Source organism: Myodes glareolus, chromosome 5 (genome assembly GCF_982192425.1).
Source record: "Myodes glareolus chromosome 5, mMyoGla1.1, whole genome shotgun sequence".
NCBI classification, from domain to species: Eukaryota; Metazoa; Chordata; class Mammalia; order Rodentia; family Cricetidae; genus Myodes; species Myodes glareolus.
This window is the reverse complement of record NC_142030.1, coordinates 95,844,875-95,869,717: the sequence shown is the minus strand read 5'-3', so window position 1 is coordinate 95,869,717 and position 24,843 is coordinate 95,844,875. Positions and strand designations below refer to the sequence as shown.

The 24,843-nt window shown below is 42.0% G+C and overlaps 2 protein-coding genes across 2 annotated transcripts in view; both read right to left on the bottom strand.

The window, feature by feature from the left end:
- Positions 1-97: 97 nt before the first annotated feature.
- Positions 98-5,139, bottom strand: LOC148122148 (lactase/phlorizin hydrolase-like). The gene is made up of 3 exons (XM_087906657.1): positions 4,483-5,139; positions 1,534-1,613; positions 98-178 (listed from the first exon to the last, which is right to left on the bottom strand). Exons 1-3 carry the CDS (start codon positions 5,129-5,131, stop codon positions 98-100), a joined length of 810 nt encoding a protein of 269 aa, XP_087762783.1. The 5' UTR covers positions 5,132-5,139.
- Positions 5,140-9,739: 4,600 nt separating this feature from the next.
- The window catches only part of Mcm6 (minichromosome maintenance complex component 6), a 32,658-nt gene continuing 17,554 nt past the window's right edge, over positions 9,740-24,843 (bottom strand). The window contains exons 9-17 of the mRNA XM_048430628.3: positions 23,020-23,161; positions 21,916-22,023; positions 19,781-19,936; positions 17,458-17,586; positions 16,158-16,319; positions 14,260-14,395; positions 12,803-12,958; positions 11,580-11,719; positions 9,740-10,190 (exon numbers count right to left, since the gene is read on the bottom strand). Coding sequence (XP_048286585.2) covers positions 10,074-10,190; positions 11,580-11,719; positions 12,803-12,958; positions 14,260-14,395; positions 16,158-16,319; positions 17,458-17,586; positions 19,781-19,936; positions 21,916-22,023; positions 23,020-23,161 — 1,246 coding nt within the window. The 3' untranslated portion in view covers positions 9,740-10,073. The remainder of the gene's footprint in view (positions 10,191-11,579; positions 11,720-12,802; positions 12,959-14,259; positions 14,396-16,157; positions 16,320-17,457; positions 17,587-19,780; positions 19,937-21,915; positions 22,024-23,019; positions 23,162-24,843) is intronic.

Genomic DNA, 24,843 nt, shown 5'->3' with positions numbered 1-24,843 from the left:
GCTCAAAAAAAAAATAAAAAAGGGTGTCCCTCAATAGGAGGCTCTTACCTGGGCTCCTCTCTCCTGAGGTGCTCTTTCCCCATAGGGAACTATTAGCTTAGATCAGCAGAGACCCTGGGCTGGGGATGTGGTCCAGCAGGGATGTTTGCCTAGCATGCGCAAAGGCCTGGGTTCCATCCTAGCATGATGGAAACCGGGCATGGTGGTTCATGCCAATAATCCAGAACTTGGGGGGTAAAGGCAGGAAGGTCAGGTCATCCTCAGCTATACAGTGACTTAGGCTAGCCTGAGATACATGTGGCCCTTTCTCAAAAACAAAATGAATAAGCAAACAAAGGAGTGAGTAAATAAATAACAATTACTAGAGGAGATGGTGGGGACACCTGAGTCTTAGCAACTTGATATATTTTTCTCTCTGTGGGCCTATGTAGACCCTGTGGGTCCCAGAAATATATTTGTATTGTTTTGTTTGAGACAGAGTCTCAGTACGTATCTGTGCTTGGCCTGCAGCACACTGTGTTGTCCAGGCTGGCCTCAAACTCACAGAGATCCTCCTGCTTCTGCCTGCTAGGTGTTCAGATTGCAGATATGAGACACGCTGCCTCTCTGAACTCTGCTTTCTTAATGGAGCCAGGCTAAAACATGACAAATCAAGAACCAGGCCTATTTCCTTTTACGTGAGCGACAAATCTTGGGAACGGATGCTGTTTAGAAGAGTTTATAGAGATGTCAGACTAGGACCGGGTTTGTAGCTTGGTTAGTCCAGTGCTTGCCCAGCATCCACAAAGTTCAGTGAGAGCAGTGCACTACCCAGGTGTGTGCCGCATGCCTGTATTCAGGCTGGAGCACCCGGGAGCTGGAGGCAGGAGGTTCACAAGTTCAAGATAATCTTCTGCTGAATACTCTGAGATACACAGGACCCTATCTCAGAAATTTAAAAAAGCTAATAATAATAGCAAAGAAGCAATCAAAATCTCACTTTTAAGAAATTAAAATTAAGCCTGGCATGCTGGAGTGCACGGTTAATCCCAGCACCTTGGAAGGCAGAAGCATGTGCTTCTGTGAGTTCGAGGCTTCCTGACCTACATAGTGAGACTGAGGGAACAAGAGTATGACCATCTACCTTGGAGACACCCCCATTCTGGCCTGAATAGCACCCCGTTCTCTGTGATTAATCATAGCCTGAGGACCAACCCCACCCCTGCCCACTCATGAGACTAGCATTTCCAATTTCCCTAAGTCAGTGTCATGAAGTCAGCACAAGTAGCATTCCTGCATGTCCTAGATGAACAACTCTGGCCAAACTCACCCTCTGCCCTCTGACCAGCCCTCCTCCCCATCCCTGATAAAACCCTAGCCCGTGGGAGAAGCTCAGTCTCCTCTTCTCTGGTGACAGCCCTTCTCAGGTTGACTAATACACCTGTGCCACAGTCACTGAGCAGCCTCAAGCTCTTTTCCTCTTACACAGGCCTCATCTCAAAATAAATAAACACAATCACATTTCTCCCTAGGCATTACAGATGCTGCATCTACCTTGGTGAGTGCAGCCGAGGACGGGGTTAGCAGGAGCTCGGGGATATCTTCAGCCTTCAGGACCACAGAGAGCCTTCCTCCTGGAACCAAACAGGAAAGAGTAGTAGTTGAGGGAGGGCGGAGCTTCTGAAGGGATAGATCAGGACCATGACTTCTCTTTAGCAGCTGACAGACTCCAGAAAACAAAGTGGCTAAAAATACATCTCACTAAGAGAGTATTTTGGTTTTTACTTGGATTTTGTTAGGCAATGTCTCATTTTGTGACCCTGACCGTGCTGGAAGTGAGCTGGCCTTGAATTTACAGAGGTCTGCTTGCCTCTGCCTCCTGAGTGTTTGAACTAAACTCATGTGCCACTATGCATGGCTAAGAGACTATTTGGTTGTTTGAATCAAAACCTATACACAGAGAGCACTTGGAACAGGCAGGATACCAAGAATTATCCTAAAGTGTGTTCCCAGCCCATGTTTAGCCTTTCAAAACGTATAACTCAATGATGAGCTGCCAGTGTCAACTCTTCTATCGGCTGTTGTTTACAGTGGGGTGGGGATCCCAGTGTTAGCTGCACTGCTTCCCTGTGCTGTGTGTGCATCTGCATTCCCACCAGAGGGGCGTTCACTCTTCTTCCATAGCTGCTGCACCGTTGTACACTCTGTACAGGGAGATACAACCTTGCAGTTCCTCCAGGTCCCCATCAAGGTCTGCCTCAGAGCCATCCTAATAGGTAGGAACTGGACACTCATTATGGTTTTCATTTACATTTCTCTAATGCTTATTGATGTTTCGTGGGAATTTTCTTGTTATTGTATCTGTTTGTCCATTTCCATATCTTCACTGTAGAGATGTCTACTAAAGTCCTTAGCCTTTTATTGGGGGTGGGGTTGGGAGTGGGGGTAGGACTAGAGGTAGGGTCTCAGCATGCTGTCCCAGGCTGGATTCAAATATATAATCCTCCTGAGTGTTGAGATCATTGGTCTATCACTATATCTAGCTTCTGCATCCTGTTGTTCTTAAGTGGATTTTTCCCCCCTGGCCAGGTGTGACACATACCTTCAATCCCAACATTTGGAAAGCGGAGTCAGGTAGATCTCTGAGAGTTCAAGCTAGGTTGGCCTATACAATAAGTTCAAGGACAGCCAGAACTAGACAGTGAGACTCTGTCTAAGGGGGAGAGGGGATTCTTTTCTTTCTTTTCTTTGTTTATTTTGGACCCTGTTTCTTGCCCAAGTTGGCCTTGAACTAGCTATGTAACTGAGGATGACCTTAAGCTGTCATTCCTCTGGCTTCCACATCCTCAGTTAAGCTTTAATGGGAACACAGCATAGGTCTCCATACATGGACGAATCAAATGTAGACCATTAAGTGGTCTACAGACTTAATAACTACATTCTCAGTCCTTGCTGTTCGTTTTACTTGGGTAATTTGAGCTAACTAATTAATTTATGAGTCAGGATTCTCATGTGTCTCAAGGCAACCTTGAATTTCTGGCCATCCTGCCTCCACCTTTTCAGTGCTTGGCTTACAGACATGTGTCACTATGTCCAGTTCATGCAATGCAGGAATTGGAACCCAGGGTTTCCTGCACGCATGACAAGCACTCTGCTACACAAGCACTCAACCATAGTGCTCATTTAAATTTTGATTTGTTTGTTTTTCGAGACAAGGTTTCTCTGTGTAACCCAAGCTATCCTGGAACACACTCTGTAGATCCTTAAATTCAGATATCCACCTGTCTCTGCCTTCAAGTGCAGGGATTAGACTTGGGCACTATGACCAGCTAAAAGCTAACTTCTTTATATGCACTTCGTATAACAAAAAATTCTATCATTTAAAATTGGCAGAAAAGAATAGAACAGCAACATTGCAGCAATGTAACATTGTAGCATTATTCTTAAAAGTCTTTAAAAAAAGCCGCTATTTTAGAACACTGGCTTCATTGTTTATCTCTTTTCTTTTACACCCTTCCTAGGGTCTAGATGGGGAGATGGCGTTCTCACTATGTAGCACTGGCTGGTCTTGAACTCATACAGATCTTCACATCAGGCTGACTTTAAACTTGCAATCCTCACACTCAGTCTTTTAAGTGCTAGATTTAGAGGCATGTACTACCACACCTGGCTAATTTCAATTTGAAGGCCCTATCAAAAGGAATGATCAGAAGGTGGCAGGAATTTACACACAGCACTAGTCGCTGCGATATACTTTGTTCCTAGTAAAAATAAGTCAGTACAGTTGTAGAGCATTTGCCTCTCGTGGGCAAGGTTTTCGCTTTAGTCTCCATCCTACATTTACAAATCACAATCTTCTCATTATGCATCGTTGTGTTATTTATCTTTGCCTCACTTGATGCACTGTAAGCTCCAGCTAAAAGGTACACACTTGTTTCCGTAAGAGAAGGGGAACCACAGTCGGGTCTCCTTGTAGAGACTCAGGACAGCACTCTCTCTCCAAGGCAGCTCCAGGTTCAAGGAGCTGTTAGAATGTGGGAGGAATCCTGACTTTATAAACGTCCCTTCAAGGAAGAGCACAGAAAGACAGTAGCTCAGACTTAACCCTGAGGAAGGGTCTAGAAGATAGTTTTCAAGGGCTGGAGAGATGGCTCAGCAATAAGAGCACGGGCTGCTCTTCCAGAGGTCCCTGGTTTGATTCCTGGCATCTACACAGCAACTCAAACCCTCCGTTAACTCCAGTTCCAGGGGATCTGAGGGCACAGACATGCACATGGTGCTCAGACAAACGTGTAGATAAAACACCCACATATCTAAAATAAAATTAAAATCACATGCACACACACACACACACACACACACACACACACACACACACGCACGGACAGACACACAGAACTCCTAGATGCGTACAGGTGGGGGCCTCATCAGTTCCTGTTAAGGAAGCAAACAGAGGAGGGTGGTGAGAGCTGCTCACGGGCCACCACGTCTGTGTGTACTCACCCTGAGAAGAGAACTCTCTGTGGTAAACTTCAAAGGCTTTCCTGTGGGCCTTGCTGAGGGTTTGGAGAGCAGAAGCTTTCGAACCCTGGGGGGCAAGATCCAGGATCACTTTCTCCAAGTCGCTGAAGGTGAACCAGATCTCAGCAAGGTCCCCAAAGGACTGGAAGGCGAACGTGGCATAGTCGGCAAAGAGGTCAGCAAAGTCCCTGTCTCTCTGGATGGTGCCGCGGGTGGGTGGCGTCTGGTGGCACAGGACCACCATGGGCTGAAGCTGGGCAGCCTTCAGGGACTGCAGGAGTTGTCGGTAGCACCGCACCGCTTCCTGGTCTGGATTCTTGGGGCTTCCCGTTGGCAGAAGCTGTGCCCATGATAGAAGTACTTTGTAATGGGTGACCTGACTGGCACGAAGACTGCTCAAGTACTGTGGCAAGAAAGAGGGCAATGGCTGTTGGCAGACGTAGAAGTCCTTGCTGCCAGGTCCAAAACCAGAGCCCCGGGTTCCCAGTGGATGGCTCAGGTTAAGCACTAAGTCATTTGTAAGAGGACCAGCGGCTGAAATAAAATTTCTATCGGAATCCCAGGCAGTCCCCTGGCATGAAAGACTCAGGAGGACAGTGCTCAGGAAGAGAGCTGTCCAGGGCAGATCCATGTTCAAGGATCTGTTAGAAGCATGTGGAATGAATCCAGACCTTATAACACTGATGAGGCTGTAAAATATGGTGATTATCCACACAATATTTAACTGTGTTATCTATGATCATTAAATCAGAACTTGGTTCAGTGTAATCTTTAGAAAAAAAAAGTTTTGTGCTTCTGTATACATGTCCATGAACTTGTGTGTGCACAAATATATGGAGGCCAGAGGTAGATCTTGGGCGTCTTCCTCAATTGTGAGCCCTAGGGAGCTGCCTGTCCCAGCCTCTTCAGTGCAGAATTACAGTTGTGTCATCACATCTGGTGTTTTACAAGGACACCGAGCATCAAAACACAGGTCTGCGTTGCTGTACAGCAAGCACTTTACCAACTGAACCATCTCCTTCCTCTGCCCTAACATTTAAAAATTTAAATACTACGAGATGTTATTGGAATTGTTAGGGTGTCTGAACTATGGCAGTCCCAACAAGGTAGGCTCAGGCACTGGTCCCTCAAATGCCAGATATGCAACACTGAAAAAACAGAATTATTCAGTGTGAACAGAATGGAAATAAAGAGGTTTGTTGAATTTCTAGGGCTATCTTCACAGTCCTGATATGAGTTCTGCTATTTTTTTTTTTTTTAGATTTATTGCCAGACAGTGGTGACATGCCTTTAATCTCAGCACGGAACTCCTTGAGTTCCAGGACAGCCAGGGGAACACAGAGAAACACCACATGCACACCAGGTAGACTCAGATGCAAGAAGAGGGTGTCAGATCCCCTGGAACTGGAGTTACACATGGTTTTGAGTCACCACACGGATGCTGGAAATCAAACCGGGTCCTCCGCAGAGCAGCAGTGTTCTTATCCACTGCGCATCTCTCCAGTCCATGAGGTTTAAGGTTAAATAAAGGGCACAGCTCAGCAGTTCTGGTCAAGGTGTGGCCCTGCCCCTCACTGTCCATTCAGTTTCTCCTGCAGAGCGGTCTGAGAAGTGTTGACCTGTGTGCCTGTGTGCAGTTCCTTCCTGGAAGACAAGCGCGCACACACACACACACACACACACACACACACACACACACACACACACACACCCCAGTTTCAGCTTTTGTTCTTGCCCTACCCCAAGGCTGCATGGAATTCCAGGGGAAATCCTAATTCCATGGGCTTCCCTGTTCAAACTGTTCTCTAGACATAGGAGCGGGGGTTATAGGTCTCCCTCCGAGGAATGAAGGTTACACCAACAAACTTCATACTAGGACAGGAAGTTGCAAATACCTGAACAAATCAGATGAAATTTGACACAAGAAAAATGAACTCCTCTCTCTGAAAACAGGACCACAGTTCAGCGGTGGTGGCCTTTAACTACAGCACTCGGTAGGCAGTGATAAGCAAGGGGGGGGGAGGGGACACAATAGGAATGGTGATGCCTATCTTTAACTCAGCACTCAGGAGGATGAAGTAAGTGGATTTGTGAGTTTTAGGCCAGTCAGAGCTTGTAAGACCACCTAGAAAAACCAAAGTTCAGACAATCAAAACGGGATAGGAGTGGAAAGACAGCTCAGTGATTTAAGAGCACCTGTTGCTTTAAGCAAAGGACCCAGGTTTGCTTTCCAGCACCCAAGGGGTGGTTCACGAGGGAATCTGAAGCCCTCCTGACCACAGGCACCAGAAAAGCATGATACATATACATACATGCAAGCAAAATACTCACACACATAAATAAATCTTGTAAAAGTGGGAAGCAACCCTTCTCTATATACATGTATACATGGTATTACGTGCATGTGTATTCGTGTGGAGGGTGGGGGGCAGCTTTGGTCAGGCATCACAGATGAGATCAGTTGGGACTCTCCCATGTTTGTCCTGGGGATAAAACCCAGGTTCTCAGGCATGTACAAGTGCTTTATCTGCTCGTCTAGCAGGAGCCCCCCTTTTTTAAAAAATTTATTTTTATTGCGTATACATCATTCTGCCTCCATGTATGCCCACATGCCATAAGAGGGTGCCAGCTCTCATTACAATTACAGATGGTTGTGAGCCACTATGTGGTTGCTGGGAATTGAACTCATGACCTCTGGAAGAGCAGCCAGTGCTCTTAACCACTGAGTCATCTCTCCAGCCCGCAGGTCCCCTTTTTATTTTCAAGCTGGGTCTTTCACTGGGTTGGGAGTGATCTAGTAGGCTAGGCTGCCTGGCAACACCAGCATCTACAACTCTTCTTCCCCAGGGCAGAGATTACAAGTATACACTACCACATCCAGGTTTATTTACTTTCCATACTCAGTTCCTTGTGTTTGAGGGTGAAGAGATAAGTATTTTAGCGACTGAGCTACCTCAAAAGCCAATATAAAAACTATTAAGTTTTCAAACCAGGTAGTGGTGACACATACCTTTAATCCCAGCACTTGAGAGGCAGAGGCAGACAGATCTTGAGGCCAGCCTGGTCTCATAATGAATTTCAGGACAGCCAGGACTACATAAACTTCGTCTTGAAAAATAAAACAACCTATCAAGTTTTCATAACCACCTTAAAATATAATGAAGAGTTTTCAAGTGTCTTTTCTAAAGGTACATGTGAAGTCAGGTGTGGTGGTACATTCCTTTAATCCTACTACGGGGGAAGACAGAGGCAGTTCCAGGCCAGCCAGAACTACATAGTAATACCGTCTTTAAACATACACACAACACACAGAACTCCTTAGTGAGACTGTCTTTACACACATACAAACCACAAGAAGCCTACTAAAGTATTTTTCTTTCTTTTTTGAGAGAGGAATTCACTGTGTAGCCCTGGCTGTCCTTTGAATTCAGAGATCCGCCTGCCTGTGTCTCCTAAATGCTGGGATTAAGGGCCTGTGACACAGCTGGCCAGCTTTACTTACATATTTCTCTAGTTTGTATAATTCAATTATTACTGTACATATGTGCAGCAGCATAACATGTAGAAGTCAGAGACAACTTTGTAAAGGGACTTTCTTTTCACCGTGGTTTCCAGGGATTGAACTAAGTTGCATGGCAAGTGTCTTTAGTTGCTAAACTATCTCAACATTTTAAAATTTTTATTTAAAACTAAAATTTAGCCAGGCAATAGTGGCCCATGTCTTTAATTCTAGCACTTGGTAGACAGAGGCAAGCTGATCTGAGTTCAAAGCCAGCCTAATCTAGAATAAGTTTCCAGGACAGCCAGGGTTACAGAGTAAGTCTGATTCAAACCAAATCGTGTGGATGAATGTTTTGCCTGTGAGTAAATATGTGCATTACTAGTCCTATTCCTTGGGTGCCATTCAACTTTAAAAAAACAAAAACAAGAACTTGCCAAGTATGCTATCAGGCCCCAGGGACACTGCCTGTTTCTACCTCTCCAACAAAGAAATTATACCCCCCGATATTTTGCATTGGGTGCTGTACTGGCTAGTTTCATGTCAACTTCACACAAGCTCAAGTCAGCAGATAGGAAGCCTCAATGGAGAAAATGTCTCCATTAGATAGGGCTGCAGGAAAGACTATGAAGTATTTTCTTTTTAATTAATGGGAAAGGGCCCAGTTCATTGTGGGTGATGCCACCCTGGGCTAGTACTCCTAGGTTCTAAGGCTGAGTAAGTCGTAGGAAGTAAGCTAGTAATCAGTACCCATCTATGGCCTTTGTTGCCTGATTCCTGCCCTAAAAACTTTTGATGAACAGTGCTGTAGAGGTTTAAGTCCCCTACTTGCTTTGTGGTCAGTGTTTCATCACAGCAACAGTAACTCTAAGACAGGCCTTTACACACTTCACTGACTAGGCTTTCTCCCTAGTCCCTTTCAACTCTGTAGTTATGGATGGTCTGGAACTCTCTATTACCAACTACGCCTTCGAGATAAATTCTAGTCTATGATCTGTCCACCTCAGCTACCTAGGAGCTGGGATTACAGACAGGCTAAACACATCTGCTGGCTCAAGTTACTTAGACCTCTCATATAACAGAAAAGGTTGCTCTCTAGCTGGGTGGTGGTGGTGATGCCATGACTTCAGTCCTAGCACTCAGAAGGCAGAGGCAGGTGGATACACAGGAGTTCAAGACCAGCCCTATCTCAAAAAACAAAACAAAACAGAAAAACAACAATAACAAAAACCCCTTCTCTGTTGGCAAACAAATGAAGTCAATCCCGATGACTGGAGTACAACCTAGGAAATCCCACGTGCCAGGAAAGATTTCCTGGGATTCGTACACAGATACCACAGCATGCACACCCCCACCAAACAAATAAATTTAATAAAAAATGGTCTATTTCTTCTTAAAAAAAAAAAAAAAGAAAATGAAATCATTACCCAAAAAATTACCCTTAAGACAGAAATAAAATAAATCAGTACTGAGTAAATGATAAGTCTTTATATCAAAAGCCCAGCACTCAAGTTAAAACAAGAGGATCAGGCATTCAAGATTAGTAACAGGCTACTTGGGACCCCATACCCCTGCCACTCAAAAAAAGCAAAATAAACAAACCCCCTCCCACAGAAAAACATCCCAAACCAATACTGAAATTAACTTCAGAAACTCACCTCCAAGGCCTCTCTACCACAAGAAACTTACTCGTGGAAAGGGAAGCAATAATCAAGAGCACAAATGAATCCAACAAACAACTGCAGAACAAGTTATTTTATTTTAATGAATAAAAGCAGTAGTTGGAAATAGAAGAAGGCAATTTCCAGATATGTATATAACAAAAGCAGCAGGCTTTCCTAAACACGAAGACAAAGGTCTTACAGAAAGAACATGAAGGGTTCTGACTTCAACAGAACAAGAAGCACAAAGTGCCCAAGCCTGTCTCAGTTGGAGGCTCAAAGGGCCATGAATTCAGCTCTCACTCCTCAAAACATCACTCCAGAAACTGTCTCTCCAGGGCGTCACCAGGCTCTGGTGCAGAGGTAGGGCACCACAAGTCCTTGTGTCTGGCTGTACAGTTACCTTTAATATCTCAGTCTTCAAGCAAGTAGTTAGGGTTGACTACCAAGTAGGGGTCTTCCTCATAGCTCTCGCTTTCTTCAGTGGAGCCTTTCAGTCCAGCCTGGGTAAGCTCAATCAGAACATGATCCTGTGGAACAGTTTGTCTTCAGTCCAACTCTTTTAAATGTCTGCTACTTACATTCTCTTCTTTCCTGTCCAAAAGCCCTTGGACCAGAACCACCCCTTAAAACCATACCAGTGTTCTCAGCTCCATTCTTACAGGATGCTGACCTTCACTTAGAACTGCTGGAAAAAACTAAGACATTCAGCAGGTACTGTGATTTTAATAAGATATCTTTTACATTTTATTAAATGTTTGTTGATGTAACTTCAAAAAAGGAAACTGCTTGAATTTTAAGATTATACAATTGTATAAAATTCTCTAATATCTAAATCTGTTTTACTTTCATTTACTGTTGCCAGTTAATTTTTATTACTGCCGAGAAGCCCTTTTCATTCACTCCCCTCCCACTTTCTGAGACAGTTTACGCAGCCAGACTGGCCTGAAACTTACAATTTCCCTGCCCTTAGTTACTTGAGTGCTGGGATTTTAAGTGTGTGTGTGTGTGTGTGTGATCAGCAAGATTCTATTTCTCTTTTTCCTTCCTTCCTTTTTTTTTTTAAAAAAACTAATTTATTCTGAAGAGTTCTTAGGCAGTTCTTAGGCACCTGATGTGGGTGCTGCAAATCAAACCCGGGTGCTCAGGGAGCACCCTGCATGCTCATCACCACTGAACCATCTCTCCATCTCTTATTTATATTTATGAGATATTATACTGATTCTATTTCTAACTGAACTAACAATGGGTCAAAGATGCTATGGTAGTATACACCCTGTAATACCTCCACTCAGGTGGCTAAGGCACAAAGACCTTGAATTCTAGGCTAGCGTAGGCTTCACAGTAAGACACAATCTCCAAGTAAACAAACAAAAAAAATCTAAACATAATTTACCTGGAAATTTTCTCTCTGATCAAGTAAAAATAAATGTAGAACATGTTATCTGTCCTCTTCTTTCCCAACCCTAAACACTTTTTGCCAAATAAAACAGAACTTCAAGCAAGACCGTTTACTGGACCGAGGAAGATGAAACAACAGGTGCTGCTAGAGGACTGGTGAGAACTTACCAGACAGCAGTGTGTGAATGGAGTGGACAGGGTGAAAACGAAGGGTAAAAGTACCACTCAGGGGCTACAGATACAGCATAGACCTAAGGCTGACCAGCACATGCTAACCCAGGATTCAATGCCAGTACAGTTAAAGACACCACAAAATAAGATTCAAATGCAACTTGTTCAGTTTTTGCCTAAATCCTGCTTATTTTAGGAAAAGATGTACCTTCCTTGCTGTTGATTCTCCTTAACCACAAAACCCCAAAGATTCAAAATATACAAATTCATCAAAAAGCCTACAATGCAACCTGCTGATATAGGGACCCCCCCCATCCCGTACCCTGGAGCAGGCAGTGGATACATACGTAGTGCGTTAGATGATGAACAACCTTCTCTATGATCCTCTTTTTATTTATGAGCTCCTCTTCAGAGTCTATTTCTGACTCGATTTCCTTCAGGTACCAATTAACAAGCTCACTCCTCTTCAATGCTGACTCATCTTCCTCTGCAACAAAAACATTATTTAAAAGAACTGATATTTAACAAACTGCATTGCCAATTCATGGCGCATCACGCACACAAACACACACATGCAACAATAACAACAAAACAAAACAAAACAAAAACCATAGTTCTGATTATAGAAACTGCAAAATAAGGTGCAAGAGTTATGGCTTTGGTTTAGAACATGTGCTTAACAAGTACCAAGAACTGGATTCAATCCTTAGTACCACATACATACAAAAGATATAAAACCAGGTGTAATTGTAAGCTCCTCTTCAGAGTACTTCATTTCTTTGTTATTTTGAGATGGGGGTCTTCTTACTATGTAGCCTTGACTGGCTTGGAGCCCACTATATAGACCAGGTTTTAAACCTGCCTCTGCTGAGTGCTAGGACTAAAAGTGTAGGCTGTCACACCCAGCCAGAATCTACTTCCGATTCAATTCTTTCGAGTATTAGGTGAAACCAGCTGTGAAAGTCTCCAGTACAGATTAGATTTTTGCATGATGAAAGAAGCCTAAAAGCTACCAGAGCTATCCTTGGAACTGTTCAGTCCAGAGCACATACATTGGGCAGCTCACAACCTACTCTAACTCTTGCTCTGAGGGATCCAAATGCCCTTTTGATTTCCATGGGCACCCATACACAAAAAGAATCAACTATAACTGTAACAGATGATTGTTTTCCGCCTGCCCACAACTACCTGGAGAATGGTGAAACTGATAATCACAACAATCAGTTAAGGGTAAGAACTGGGCCAATGTTCCAGCAACCGGTACTGATGGGCAGAGGATTTTTATTAGATTTGTGGTAGCTATATAGATTTGAGTTCAATTTGCTTGTAAAAGAGAGACCACTTGTTGGGAAGAAAGCAACTATTGTAATTTCACCCGCAAAAATGTTATGTTCTTTATATGATCAGATCTAAAGAGTCTGCTTCAAAATCATAAATACACGAACAAGAATGATCAATAAGTCAACATAAATGACCATCTCTTCTGATAGAACACAATGTTCAACATCAGAAGTGGCAGAAATAGCATGTCAGAATGACAGCGAGAACACAGTGTAGGGTGCATACTCACCTTCTTCCATTTTCCTGAGGTGGAGCACAATGAGGTTAGAGATTCGGCAGTACTCAGCGAAGCCCAGCCTCAGGGAGGGCTTGGAAACAGGTTCCTGATTGGCATCTTCACTGGGACCGTTGACCCCATTCACAGGGGCTGGGCTGTCAGCATGACCTAAGGAAAGAAGTAACCACCTGATTCTCGCCTTTGTGCCTTCAACATGCCCTCATCTAGCATTCAGGCACAAACTCCTTAAGCTTAACATGAACTTTAGAAAACAATTATTTAATAAATAAATTTGGAACAACTGACTTGGGAGAAATATTAGGGATGGAGGTCAGAGACTTTATTGATATTTGACTGGCAGCAAGGCATGGTGGCACACAACTTTAATTCCAGCACTCAGAAGGCAGAGACAGGTGGATCTCTGTGAGTTCGCGGCCAACCTGGTCTACAGAGCTAGTTCGAGGACAGGATCCAAAGCTAGAAAAAAAAAGAGGTTGAACCAGACAGAAGGCTATAAATTTAATATAATTTAGGCTACCTACCCAATGAAATTTCCCCCCTGCATCCACTAGTCAATTTGCAGTCTTACGAACAAAGCAATCTGTTATTCACCTGTAATTGAGAAGTTTAATCCTCCTTTTAACTATCATTGTGCATATGGCCACTTGTGAGCATGCCATAACTGTGGATTTAGTCCTTTTTTACATGGGTGCAGGGTAATGTTTTCTTTCAGTCTTTCAAGCACATACACTTCGTATAACTACTTAACTGTGCTTCCTGCATCCACTAGTCAATTTGCAGTCTTACGAACAAAGCAATCTGTTATTCACCTGTAATTGAGAAGTTTAATCCTCCTTTTAACTATCATTGTGCATATGGCCACTTGTGAGCATGCCATAACTGTGGATTTAGTCCTTTTTTACATGGGTGCAGGGTAATGTTTTCTTTCAGTCTTTCAAGCACATACACTTCGTATAACTACTTAACTGTGCTTCAGTTTATAGTTAATTTAAAATCCATTTGCCTTCCCCTTCTGAATACATCTACTCCACAGCCATCGACCGGTGCATTGGTACTATGGTGGTTTGAAAGAAAATGGCCCCCAATGGGAATGGCACTATTAAAAGGTGTGGCCTTGTTAGAGAAGTATATCACTGTGGGGGTGGGCTGAGTCTCTTTTGCTCAACCTTTCTCAATGTGACAGTCAGCCGACTTCCTGCTGCCTGCAAGATGTAGGACTGTCAGCCACTAGCACCACGTCTGCCTGCATACCATCATGTTCCCCATCATGATAATGAACTAAACCTCTGAAACTGTAAGTGAGCCACCCCAACTAAATGTTTTCTTTATAAGAGTTACCATGGTTATGATGTCTCTTCACAGCAATGAAATCCCAAATTAAGGCAGGTACCATGATATCCTGCAAAATCAGTTTCTATCTACAGACCAGTGATGAGCAAACTCCTCACCATTGATGCCATCTGGGCCTTCATCCGTCTCCATCTGAATCTCTTCCTCTTGATCTAGATTGACATCAGGCGTTTCAACACGGATGATTGATTTATTCAGTAACCGAAAAGCTTCCTTCACATGTTTAGGCTGGACCTAACCCAGTAATGAGACAACTTAGCCATGTAAAAGGATATTTTATGCCAAACAGCTAAGAATGCTCCTCCCCATGTACACTATTAACTCACCAAAATGGCTGAAATGACTGACAACATCATATACTGACCGAAACAAAGACTAACTCACCCACTGCAGTCATATACGAATTTGCTGTAGGGCAATGGTTTTACCCTGTAAAGATCTGCTTCTTGTACTTGTTTAATAAAATGCTGATTGGCCAGTAGTCAGGCAGGAAGTAGAGGCAGGGCAATGAGAACAGGAGAATTCTGGGAGAGGAAAGCTCAGTCTGAAGCCTTCACCCAGAGGCAGAACAAGCAAGATGTGACTGCCTCACAGAAAAAGGTACCAAGCCACGTGGCTAACACAGACAAGAATTATGGGCTAATATAAGTTATAAGAATTAATAAGAAGTCTGAGCTAATAGCCCAAACAGTTTATAATTAATGTAGACCCCTGTGTGATTCTTTGGGACTGAGGGCTGCAGGACCAGGAGGGACAGAAACCTTGGTCAATACAAATTAATACAATTGTTTAGCAGACTCTTTCAATAAAGGCACTTGGCTTTTGATTGCAAAAGCAGTATGTGTACTTTCTTCCCATTTCATGTGCATACTTTTCTTTGTGGTCTGCATTTATGTCTATGCATCACATACATGCAAGGTCTGCAGGACAGAAGAAAGTATTGGATCCCTTGGGAATGGAGTTATAGACAATTACAAGTCATCATGTGGGTGCTGCGAATAGAACCTGGGCTCTCTGGAAGTGCAACCAGTGCTCTCTTACCTGAGCCATCTCTACAGCCCAGCAGTATGCACTTCATGCGTTCTTAACCATTTCCCCAGCTCCACTTTCTTTCCTTTTATTCTTTTAAGTCTTTTGAGAAAGAATTCTCTGTGTAGTCCCAGCTCTTCTTGAACTCAAGAGATCTGCCTGTCTCCGCCTCATAAGTGCTGGCACTGGCCACCACCGCCCACCCCCCCAACACCCCTTACTTCACAGTACTGAGAATTGAATCCAGGGCTCAACACAAAGCACTCTACCACTTAGTTACATGCCCAAATCTTGTTTCACTGATTTGAGACAACATCCTATGGAGCTCAAGAGGACCTCAAACTTGAATTGGAGCCATGGATGATCCTACCCATCCATCCCTTTCACAGACAAAATTTCAATTCTAACTGAACTTTGTATATAAAAGTACACAAAAGCCTTTTTTGAAGCAGAAATGTATGGCTTCCAATATCCTCTCCCTCATACTCTAATATTTGCCTATGAATCTAGGGCTCAAAGAGCAATTTAAAACCCATGGAGCTAACAGTGTAGATCAGAGCCAAATGTGTTTAGCATGTACAAGGCTCTAAATTTAATCCCAAGCACACACAAAAATCAAAATAATAGCCAAACCCAACACACACTGATTATACCATCCTTAAGGAGGAAGGCTCCTTCTGGGACAGGAGTCACAGCCACATTTGTATTCCCAGCCAAAGGCCAAGGACACTTGCTTGAGATATGCTTCTCCTGGATAAATGATTACTTACCTCTATCTGCACTCCACAACTACTGATTAGAATAGATTATCTGTTACTATCAGTCTATCTACTTCATAACTGCAAGACAGCAACCTTCTCACTGGGAGAATAGTACCAACTGGTTCTGGAAGGTTCCATAACAAAGGTTAAAAACATGCACACAAGCCAACTCATGCATTCCTCTGTTATCAAAGGGACTGTGGTACCTCATCACAGCAGTGCATCCGGGCCATTGATTCTGAGAGGCGGATCATACTCTCCAGCTGTCGCACAGTGATTCTCCATGAGGACTTAGTGACCCCAGAACCATCCCTCTGGCGGAGGCGTTTGTATTGCTCTACAATGAAGTCCTCCGACTCTTTGGATATCTGTTTCAAAACCAGTCAAGTGAGGGAGATGTTTACACTCACATCCCTTAATGGGCTACCTTAAACTTCAGTTAAAGAGGATCCCAGGTGGGAACACTCTGGAGAACTTAGAAGCTGAAACTTTAAGCTATCATAAAGACAATGAGCTAGTTCAGAAACCGGCATTAAGAAGCTTGTAAAGTCCACGTACTAATTCTATGAGCATGAAGACAATAACATTAGACTAGTTTAAGCAAATGACCATTTCTAAATGACATTTAACAAATGAAGCAATAGAATAAAAAGAAATGCCTTTTGCACCTCAAGTGTCAAAGCTCATTAACTGAATTAACACTCAGACTAAACTTAAGGCTCAGATCAAGAACTTATGCTGGCTTTAGGCGAAAAGACACCATACACTGACCTAAGAGGCCCTCAGTTTTTAAGAACAAGAAACTTGGTACACAGAGGGACAAGCATGTAGTCCTGGTGAACACATTCTTCATACAAAAGTCACTCAAAATCCTACTTAATTTTACTGTTAGACAGAGTTTAACTATGTAAGCTACAATATCTGGTCAAAGATTTTTATTAATATCTAACAAGTCAAATATAAAATTATTCAAATTAAAAATAATCTCTCAACCATTTCTGAAGAAACAAACTAGTATTCAAAACAAAACACAAAACTTAAAATTTAAGGACATTATAGTGCACTTAGCAGGTTTTAAAAGGAGCATACAAAGTTGGGAAAGAAAAGTAGTGAGAGGTATGGTATGAGAGGAGTGAGGTCTGGAAGTGGGAGGTAGATTTATCAAAACACATTATATTCAGGTATAAAAATTCTCAAGCAATAAGTTAAAAAAGATTTAAGGAAATGAAAAAGATAAACACATTAAGGTACATCGGCACCTTCCTATAAACTAAACAGTAGGAATCTAAAGCAGGATTATTTTTGAAGCCTGTCTGGTCTACATAGTGGAGATACTGCCTCAAAAGATCAAAACCAAAACCAACCAAAGTTAAAGTTAAAACAAAATAAAACCAAAACCAAGTACAGATTCAGTTAATTTCAACTTAACTCATTTATTTAAATGGTTTTAACATACACACACATGCATGCACACACAGCTTATGCAGGTACAGCAGGGCAGATTACCTTGGGTTTAAACTGTCGGGCAAAGAGAAGATACCTTCTGATATCATCAAGGGAATAAACTCGGTCAATCGATTCTTCAATCCTCGAATGCAAGTCTACTATACGCCTAGCGATAGCATAATCTGTCACCTAATTTAAAACAAGAAGATAACTTCTATTAATCCTAGTTAGTGGTGACTCCAAAGTACCCCAGAGGTAATTTATAGCTACAAAAGATCTTTCATCTGGGCATGTAGTCAATGCCTATAATCCCAGTACTTGGGAAGTTAACATTAACTACATAAGATGTTCAAGGTCAGTATAAACTACAGGAGACCCTACCTTCAAACAAAGACAAAATTGACCTCTATGCTACTGAAAGAAGTTATTAATAGGTACCAACATTCTGAGCAGAGTTTTTATTTCATTTTTTTAGATTTATTTATTCTATGTGCTTGAGTATTTTGCCTGCATGTATGCCTATGTAGTATGTTCACGTCTGATGTGCACTGGGGTGAAAAGAGGGCACTGAATCTCCTGAAATGAGTTATGGATGTTTGTGAGCCATCATGTGGATACTGGGAATTGTACCTGGGTCTTTGCAATAATAAAGTGTTCTTAACTGTTGAGCCATCTCTACAGATCCACAAGCAAAGTCCTCACAACAGAATTAAAAAAAATAAATACATGTTATGCTGGGTATTGTGGCATATGTCTTTAGTATGCACTGGTGAGGCAGAATCTCTTTGATCTTGAGGTCATCCTGGCCTGCATAGCAAGTTCCAAAACAGCCAGAATTATGGTGAGACCTATCTCAAAAAAACCAACAATAAAATTTATTTTCTGTGTATGATGTTTTGCCTCTGTGTATGTGTTTGCACAATGTACATGCTTGGTGCCCACAATGGCCAAAAAAGGGTTTCAGATTCCCTGGAACTGGAGTTACAGGTGGTTGTGAGTCACCACGTGGGTGTTAAGAATTGAACGTGGTCCTCTGCAAAAGCAGTAAGTGCTCTTAACCACTAAACCATCTCTTTAGAGATGTCCCACTTAAAAAATATTCCTGGAAAGAATGGACTACCTTTAATAATCATATTTGCTATGAAAACAGAAGGAAGAACTAGTGGGGAGGAAGGGAACCAGCCACAAACAGGCAGATCTCTGTGAGTTTGCGGCCAACCCGGTCTACAGAGCTAGTTCCAGGATAGGCTCCAAAGCTAGAAAACAAAACAAAACAAAACAAAGGTGGTAGTAAGTAACCAATTAGAGCAAAGTTACTGTTTGACAGGTGAATGGAAATGACACAAAGCCTGAGGGTCGCACACCTTTGATCACAGTTTTTGGGAGATAGAGACAGGTGATTCTCTGTGATTTTTCAGCCTAGTCTACAGAGAGAGTTCCAGGATAGCTGGGGCCACATAGAGACCCTGTCTCAAAATACAAACAAACAAAACCCAAACTATAATGAAATCTAGTAGCACATGCTAACTTAAAAATTGATCTTAAGGGGCTGGAGAGATGGTTCAGTGGCTCAGAGCACTGGTTGTTCTTTCAGGGCCTGGATTCAATTCCCAGCACCAAACAAGACAACTCATACCTACCTGTCTGTAGCTCCAGTTCCAGGACCTCTGACACCCTCACACAAACATCCATGCCGGCAAATACCAATGCACATAAAATAGAGTATAAAATAACCATAGCAGAGCTTTTACAGGAAACTCACTACATGACACTGTTTCCTCAGGAATGTGTAGAAGCAAACGTCATAAAAACCCCATAAAGAAGATATTAATTTTATTTTATATAGAAGTAAACTGAGTGCCAGAAGAGTTAAATAATCTGTCCAAAGACTTAGTAAGTAGTGGAGACAGAACTGATCAGTCTGGCTTCAGGGTGTCCTCTCCGTCATTACATTATTATCTAGGAGTTAACTGTGTTCATATACTTGTGAAGGGGACGAGGAAGAATCCAAGTCCTCTCCCAAACATTTACAACAGCAAGGCAGTTTTATTTAGATAATGTTTCAAGTCAGGTTGGAAACAGAGTTTTGCACTGTTACTACTAAATAGAGGAACTCCCTGCTCAGCAAATGAGTACAGCCCACAAAGATGGCCACAGTGGGTTACAGAGTTCAGGGCCAGCATGAGTCACACTAAACTTTGTGAGGTGGTGGAGAGGGTGGGCTGTTTGTGCGTTATCATACACTTCTGGGCTGGTAAGGCTGAAAATATTTAAATCTAAGAACAAATAACTCTGGCCAGCAGTAGTACATCCAAGGGGCACCAAAGGTCATAAAACTGAACACAAATGGAAAGCATGAACAACAGCTTAAGTGGTTGGTTACCTCATTGCACTCATCCACCAGGATAAAGAAGAGATCAAAGCGGGACATGATAGGTGCCGACAGACTGATGTTCTGTTTCAGTGATTTTGATCTGTCATAGTGTCCGCTGACAGGGTTTGCTGCAGCTAAAATGGATGTCCTGGCATTCAGAGTTGCCTAACCACGAGAAATAACCATGAGACTAAAGAACAAACCCAAACGGGCCAATATAGATACAAGGAAAAGTTGTGTTTTACGCAATTAACAAAACGGAAGTAAAATAGTGCAGCAGGCTTTCTTGAACCACCAGCCCCCAAATCATGACATGGAGACTTATTATTTGTTATGAATGTTTGGCCTTACTTTAGGCTTGTTCTACTAGCTCTTATACCTTATTTTAACCTGTTTCTCTTCATCTACATTTTGCTTCCGGGCTTTTTACTTTTCTTTCATTCTGTATGTCCTACTTTCCTGCTTCCTCCATGTCTGTCTGTCTGGTAGCTGCATGGCTGGTTGGTCCCTGGCATCTCCCTCGAGTCTAAATTCCTTTTCCTACTTATTCTCTCTGCCTCCCATCCCGGCCTACTCCTCTACTGCCTAACTACTGCAGCTTTTTATACTAAACCAATCAGGTGCCTTAAACAGGCATGCAACACACCTTTACATAGTCAAATATTCTGCAGCATACACAAACGTAACACATCTTTACATAATTATACAAATGTAGCATAAACAAATATTTTATATAATTAAACAAATATTCCATTCTGCAACAAAAAGCAGAAGGCTTTTCACCTACTGAATCATCAAAACTCAAGTATGATAACAGCACAATAGGCTCTTCTATATTGGTGATGTAATCTCTTATGAGTCCCGTAGCCTGCATTCTGCTAGGAATTTACCTTTTAACTAGATACAGTAGGTACTCAGTTTACTACAATAACTGTACCTTGTGACACACAAGACTACAAATGAAGCCAGGCAGTTGTGCCGGAGCGGATCTTGGGAGGCAGAGGCAGGCGGATCTCTGTGAGATCGATCAATGTAAGCCTGGTCTACAAGAGCTAGTTCCAAGACAGGCTCTAAATCTAGGGAAACCCTGTCTCGAATAATCAAAAAGACTGAAAACAATCCACCCAATGTATGGTTCATGCAGCTCAATACCATGGGCTAGTAAGTCACAACTGACCTAGTAGGACTATAGAACTATAGGAAGATTGACAATAAAATTATCAAGTAAAAGGAGGAAAGAACTGTATGCATATGCTTATTTTATGTGAAGTATTCCCACAATACATACCTAATATCCATTGTACTGGAAGTTGTAGGTGAAGATTTCTCTTAAATTTTTATACCAGTGAAATACTTTAAAAATTTTTAACTAACAAATCTATTACTTTCTTTCAAATTTACAGATTTACAAATTTACAGTTTACAGATTTATTTTTTTTTTAAATTATGTGTATGCATGTCTGTCTCTGTGTAATGCAAATCCTGTAGGAGCCAGAACAGGGCTCTGGAATCCCTAGATCTATAAGCTGTTCACTGTGAGTTCTGGAATCTGAACTTAGGTTCTCTGCGAGAACAGTACAAGCTCTTAATTGCTGAGCCATCTGTCTGTCCACCAAACCTACTACTTTTAATAAGCTAAGATTCTCTCTAAAGTTGGTCATAATATAATTCTTTCCATTTAAATTATTTGTTATCTTTGAGTATTTTGTGGTACTGGGACCAATAGCTATTTTTGTTATAACAAGCATGTTTATCAAAGAATGTGGGGTTTATTTATGAAAATTTTGCCAAACACAGTTAATAAGACAGCACAGCAGGCAAAAGCCCCTTCCACGAAAGCTTGGTGACATGAGTGTGACCCCCAGAAACCCATGGAAGGAAAAAACAAAAATGCACAAAGCTGTCTTTCTGTCACATGCACCCATCCCCCAATAAATAAACATTTCTAAAGCGTTTTGACAAATCAGAAGAAATGCTAAAAATTACACTAGTGCAATTAGTTTCTATCACAGCAATCTATGTGCACTGGACTCTCAATAACATCTGTACCTTACATTTTAGATCAGTACTACACATTGAAAGAATGTATTTCACCAAGTGGATATCTCTATCATACTAATCTCCACAAGTAAGGGGATACACACCTTCACTCCTGCTTTAGTGATAGATATGGTCTGCTGCTCCATAGCTTCATGAATAGCGACTTGGTCCCGCATGTCCATCTTATCAAACTCATCAATACAACAGACACCCTGTAATCAAACAGATCTAGCATTAAGGAATTTCCTTGTAGGGCTGGAGATAATAGCTTGGTGTTAACAGTAGTTACTTGACTAGTTTGTGTGAGGAAAGCAGACAAAACTGCTTTGTAAAAACAGATGTAAAATGATAAACTCACAAAGTGTCCTACCAGAGACCTCTCCATTCCCTAGGCAAATGGAAGACAGGATGCAAACATTGTTAACTCCTGTTTAGACAAGACTGTCCAATAGAACAAAGGGCTGGAAGCAATTCTCATGTGACTCATTTAAACTAAGAGCAAAACAAACAAATACCTAAGAGTAAAACTAATAATATGCAGACAATGTAGTCGTCTCAACACTTAAACCTCAGCCTCAAGAGATTTGGGCTGGGTGTAATGGTGCACACCTTTGTGGCAGGCAGAGGCAGAGGCAAATAGATCTCTGGGAGTTCTAGGACAGTGACAAACACAGACTCACTCTGGTTCATCCATTCATTTTATTTTAGTCTGGGAAAGTAAAGAGTGAAGGAGTACAATGAATACAAGCTTGCAGACCCACAAACTGATCTTTGCCAAATATGTATATAATATTCTATGTATCCATGGATGGACCTATTTAGAGATGTTAGAGTCTGCAAAGTAACAACCTGGTATGTCTAGTCAAAGCAATCAACACATTAGAGGGATGCTCAGAAAGTGTCAAATTGTGACAGTCTCAGCGGGGTGTAGTGGCACCTGCCTTTAATCCCACCACTAGGGAGGCAGAGGCAGGCAGAGTTCAAGGCCAGTATGATTCACAGAGTGAGTTCCAGAACAGCCAGACCTACAGGGTGAGACCCTGGTTTGAAAAGAAACAAAACAAAACAAACAACAATAACCCCCCCAAAAAAACTTAGTGTTGACAACTTCAATTCAATGAAGATTAATAAAACTAAGTAACACAGTAATAAATTCAACAGATCTCTATTGGCTTGACTAACTGGTCAACAGTGTACAATGTCCTTACATTATCAGCCAGCATCAATGCTCCAGCCTCAATGACAAATTCATGAGATTCTTCATCCCTCACCACAGCTGCTGTTAAGCCAGCTGCACTGGAAGCTTTGCCACTGGTATAGACAGCTCTGGGGCTGAACTCATCCACATGCCTGTTTAAGAGCAGCACAAAGATTCATTAACACATCAACACATTACATGTTCCAGAAATATCAGCTGACAGGAGCTCTACGTCCTTTGGCTTTTAAAACTGAGTTTGAGACCATACTGGGCTATACAGAAAAACCCTGTCTCAAAACAAAACAGAAAAGCAGAGTATTCTCAGTATAACAATGCTCACAGAAGTATTACTATTGCAACAGGGGAGAATGGAAACAACCAAAAGGTCCACCAATGCATTATGTATAAAACAAAATGCAACACGAGCATAAAATAGAGAAATATGCAGTCTGATCACTACAGCATGATGAATCTCAATGTATTACAACAAATGAAGAAAACTACACAGAGGGACCAAAATAGTAGGGTTACACGTACTAGTTACACAAAGTAAAATGGTGCTTATATGGGAGTGGACTAGAGAACTGTGGTTTAACAGGTATAGTGGTTCTGTTCAGAAGAACAAAAATGTTCTGAAGACAGAGAGTGGTAGTGATTACAAAAATTTGAATGTACTTAGAGTCACTGAACTAAACCTAAAAATGGCTGATACAAAACAAATTTTTATGTAAAAGTACAAGCTATCCACCTCCTGCTCATTCATATGTTCCATGAAGGACAAGAAATATATTAAACAGACTATGGAAAATTATGTAAAGTGATCATCTCGACAGAAATCCCCAAGGGAAGAAAAGCAGTCCTAGCTCAATTGTAAAGTGTTTAGAAGATTGCTCACATTTCTGCCTTGAGAGGAAGGACCTGAATCCTGCAGCCTCTCATCTTTGGACACAGAAACCATGGTAGCCAAAAGAATATTAAAAAATATGTTAAAGGGAGGGGAGGCTCAGAGAGGGGGCTCAATGGCTAAGAACACTGGGTGCTCTTGCACAGGAACAGGGCTTGATTCCCAGAAACAACACCCTGGCCCACAACTGTCTGAAACTCCAATTCTAGGGGATATGAAGCCCTCTTCTGGCCTCTGTGAGTACTGCATGCACATGTCCAGAGACTACAGACATACCAAATACCAAGACACATCTAAATAGATAGATAGATTTAAAAAAAAAAAAAAAAAAAAAAACAACACAGTTTGATGGGCACACGCCTTTAATCCTATCACTTAGGAGGCTGTGGCAAGCTGTGAGTTTGAGGCCTGCCTAGGTTATACAGTGAGACCCTATCTCAAACACCAACTGTTCCCGCAAACAACAAAAAGGAATAGAAAAAAAAACCTTGTAAATCATTATTCAAGCACTAAGCATAAAAGTGAAGACAGACATAAGCCCAATGTTCATTGATTAATAAACAGACAGTACCCCTCTCAGTGTAGCTAGTGGTTCCCAGTGATTTTATTATGATAACCTGATCTGATCAATAGATAATGAATTCCTTAATGTACTCATACTATTGGGAAGTAGTGAAAAATGGATGGGGAAAAGGGTACATTTATAAGAAATGGGTCACTGCTGGAGTATCTGGAAAGGTCTTTGTCTATGGCCACTCCCTGTTTTCCTGTCTTCATCCACTTCCTGGGTGCTATGAGGTGAGCAGTTCTGCTCCTTCTCCCTCACTCTGACTTTGTTTCCTGACCACCCCAGGAACAATGGAACCAAGTGATTGTGGACTAAAACTCTGAGATAAAAGTAAATCCTTTCTCCTTTAAGTTGCTTACCTT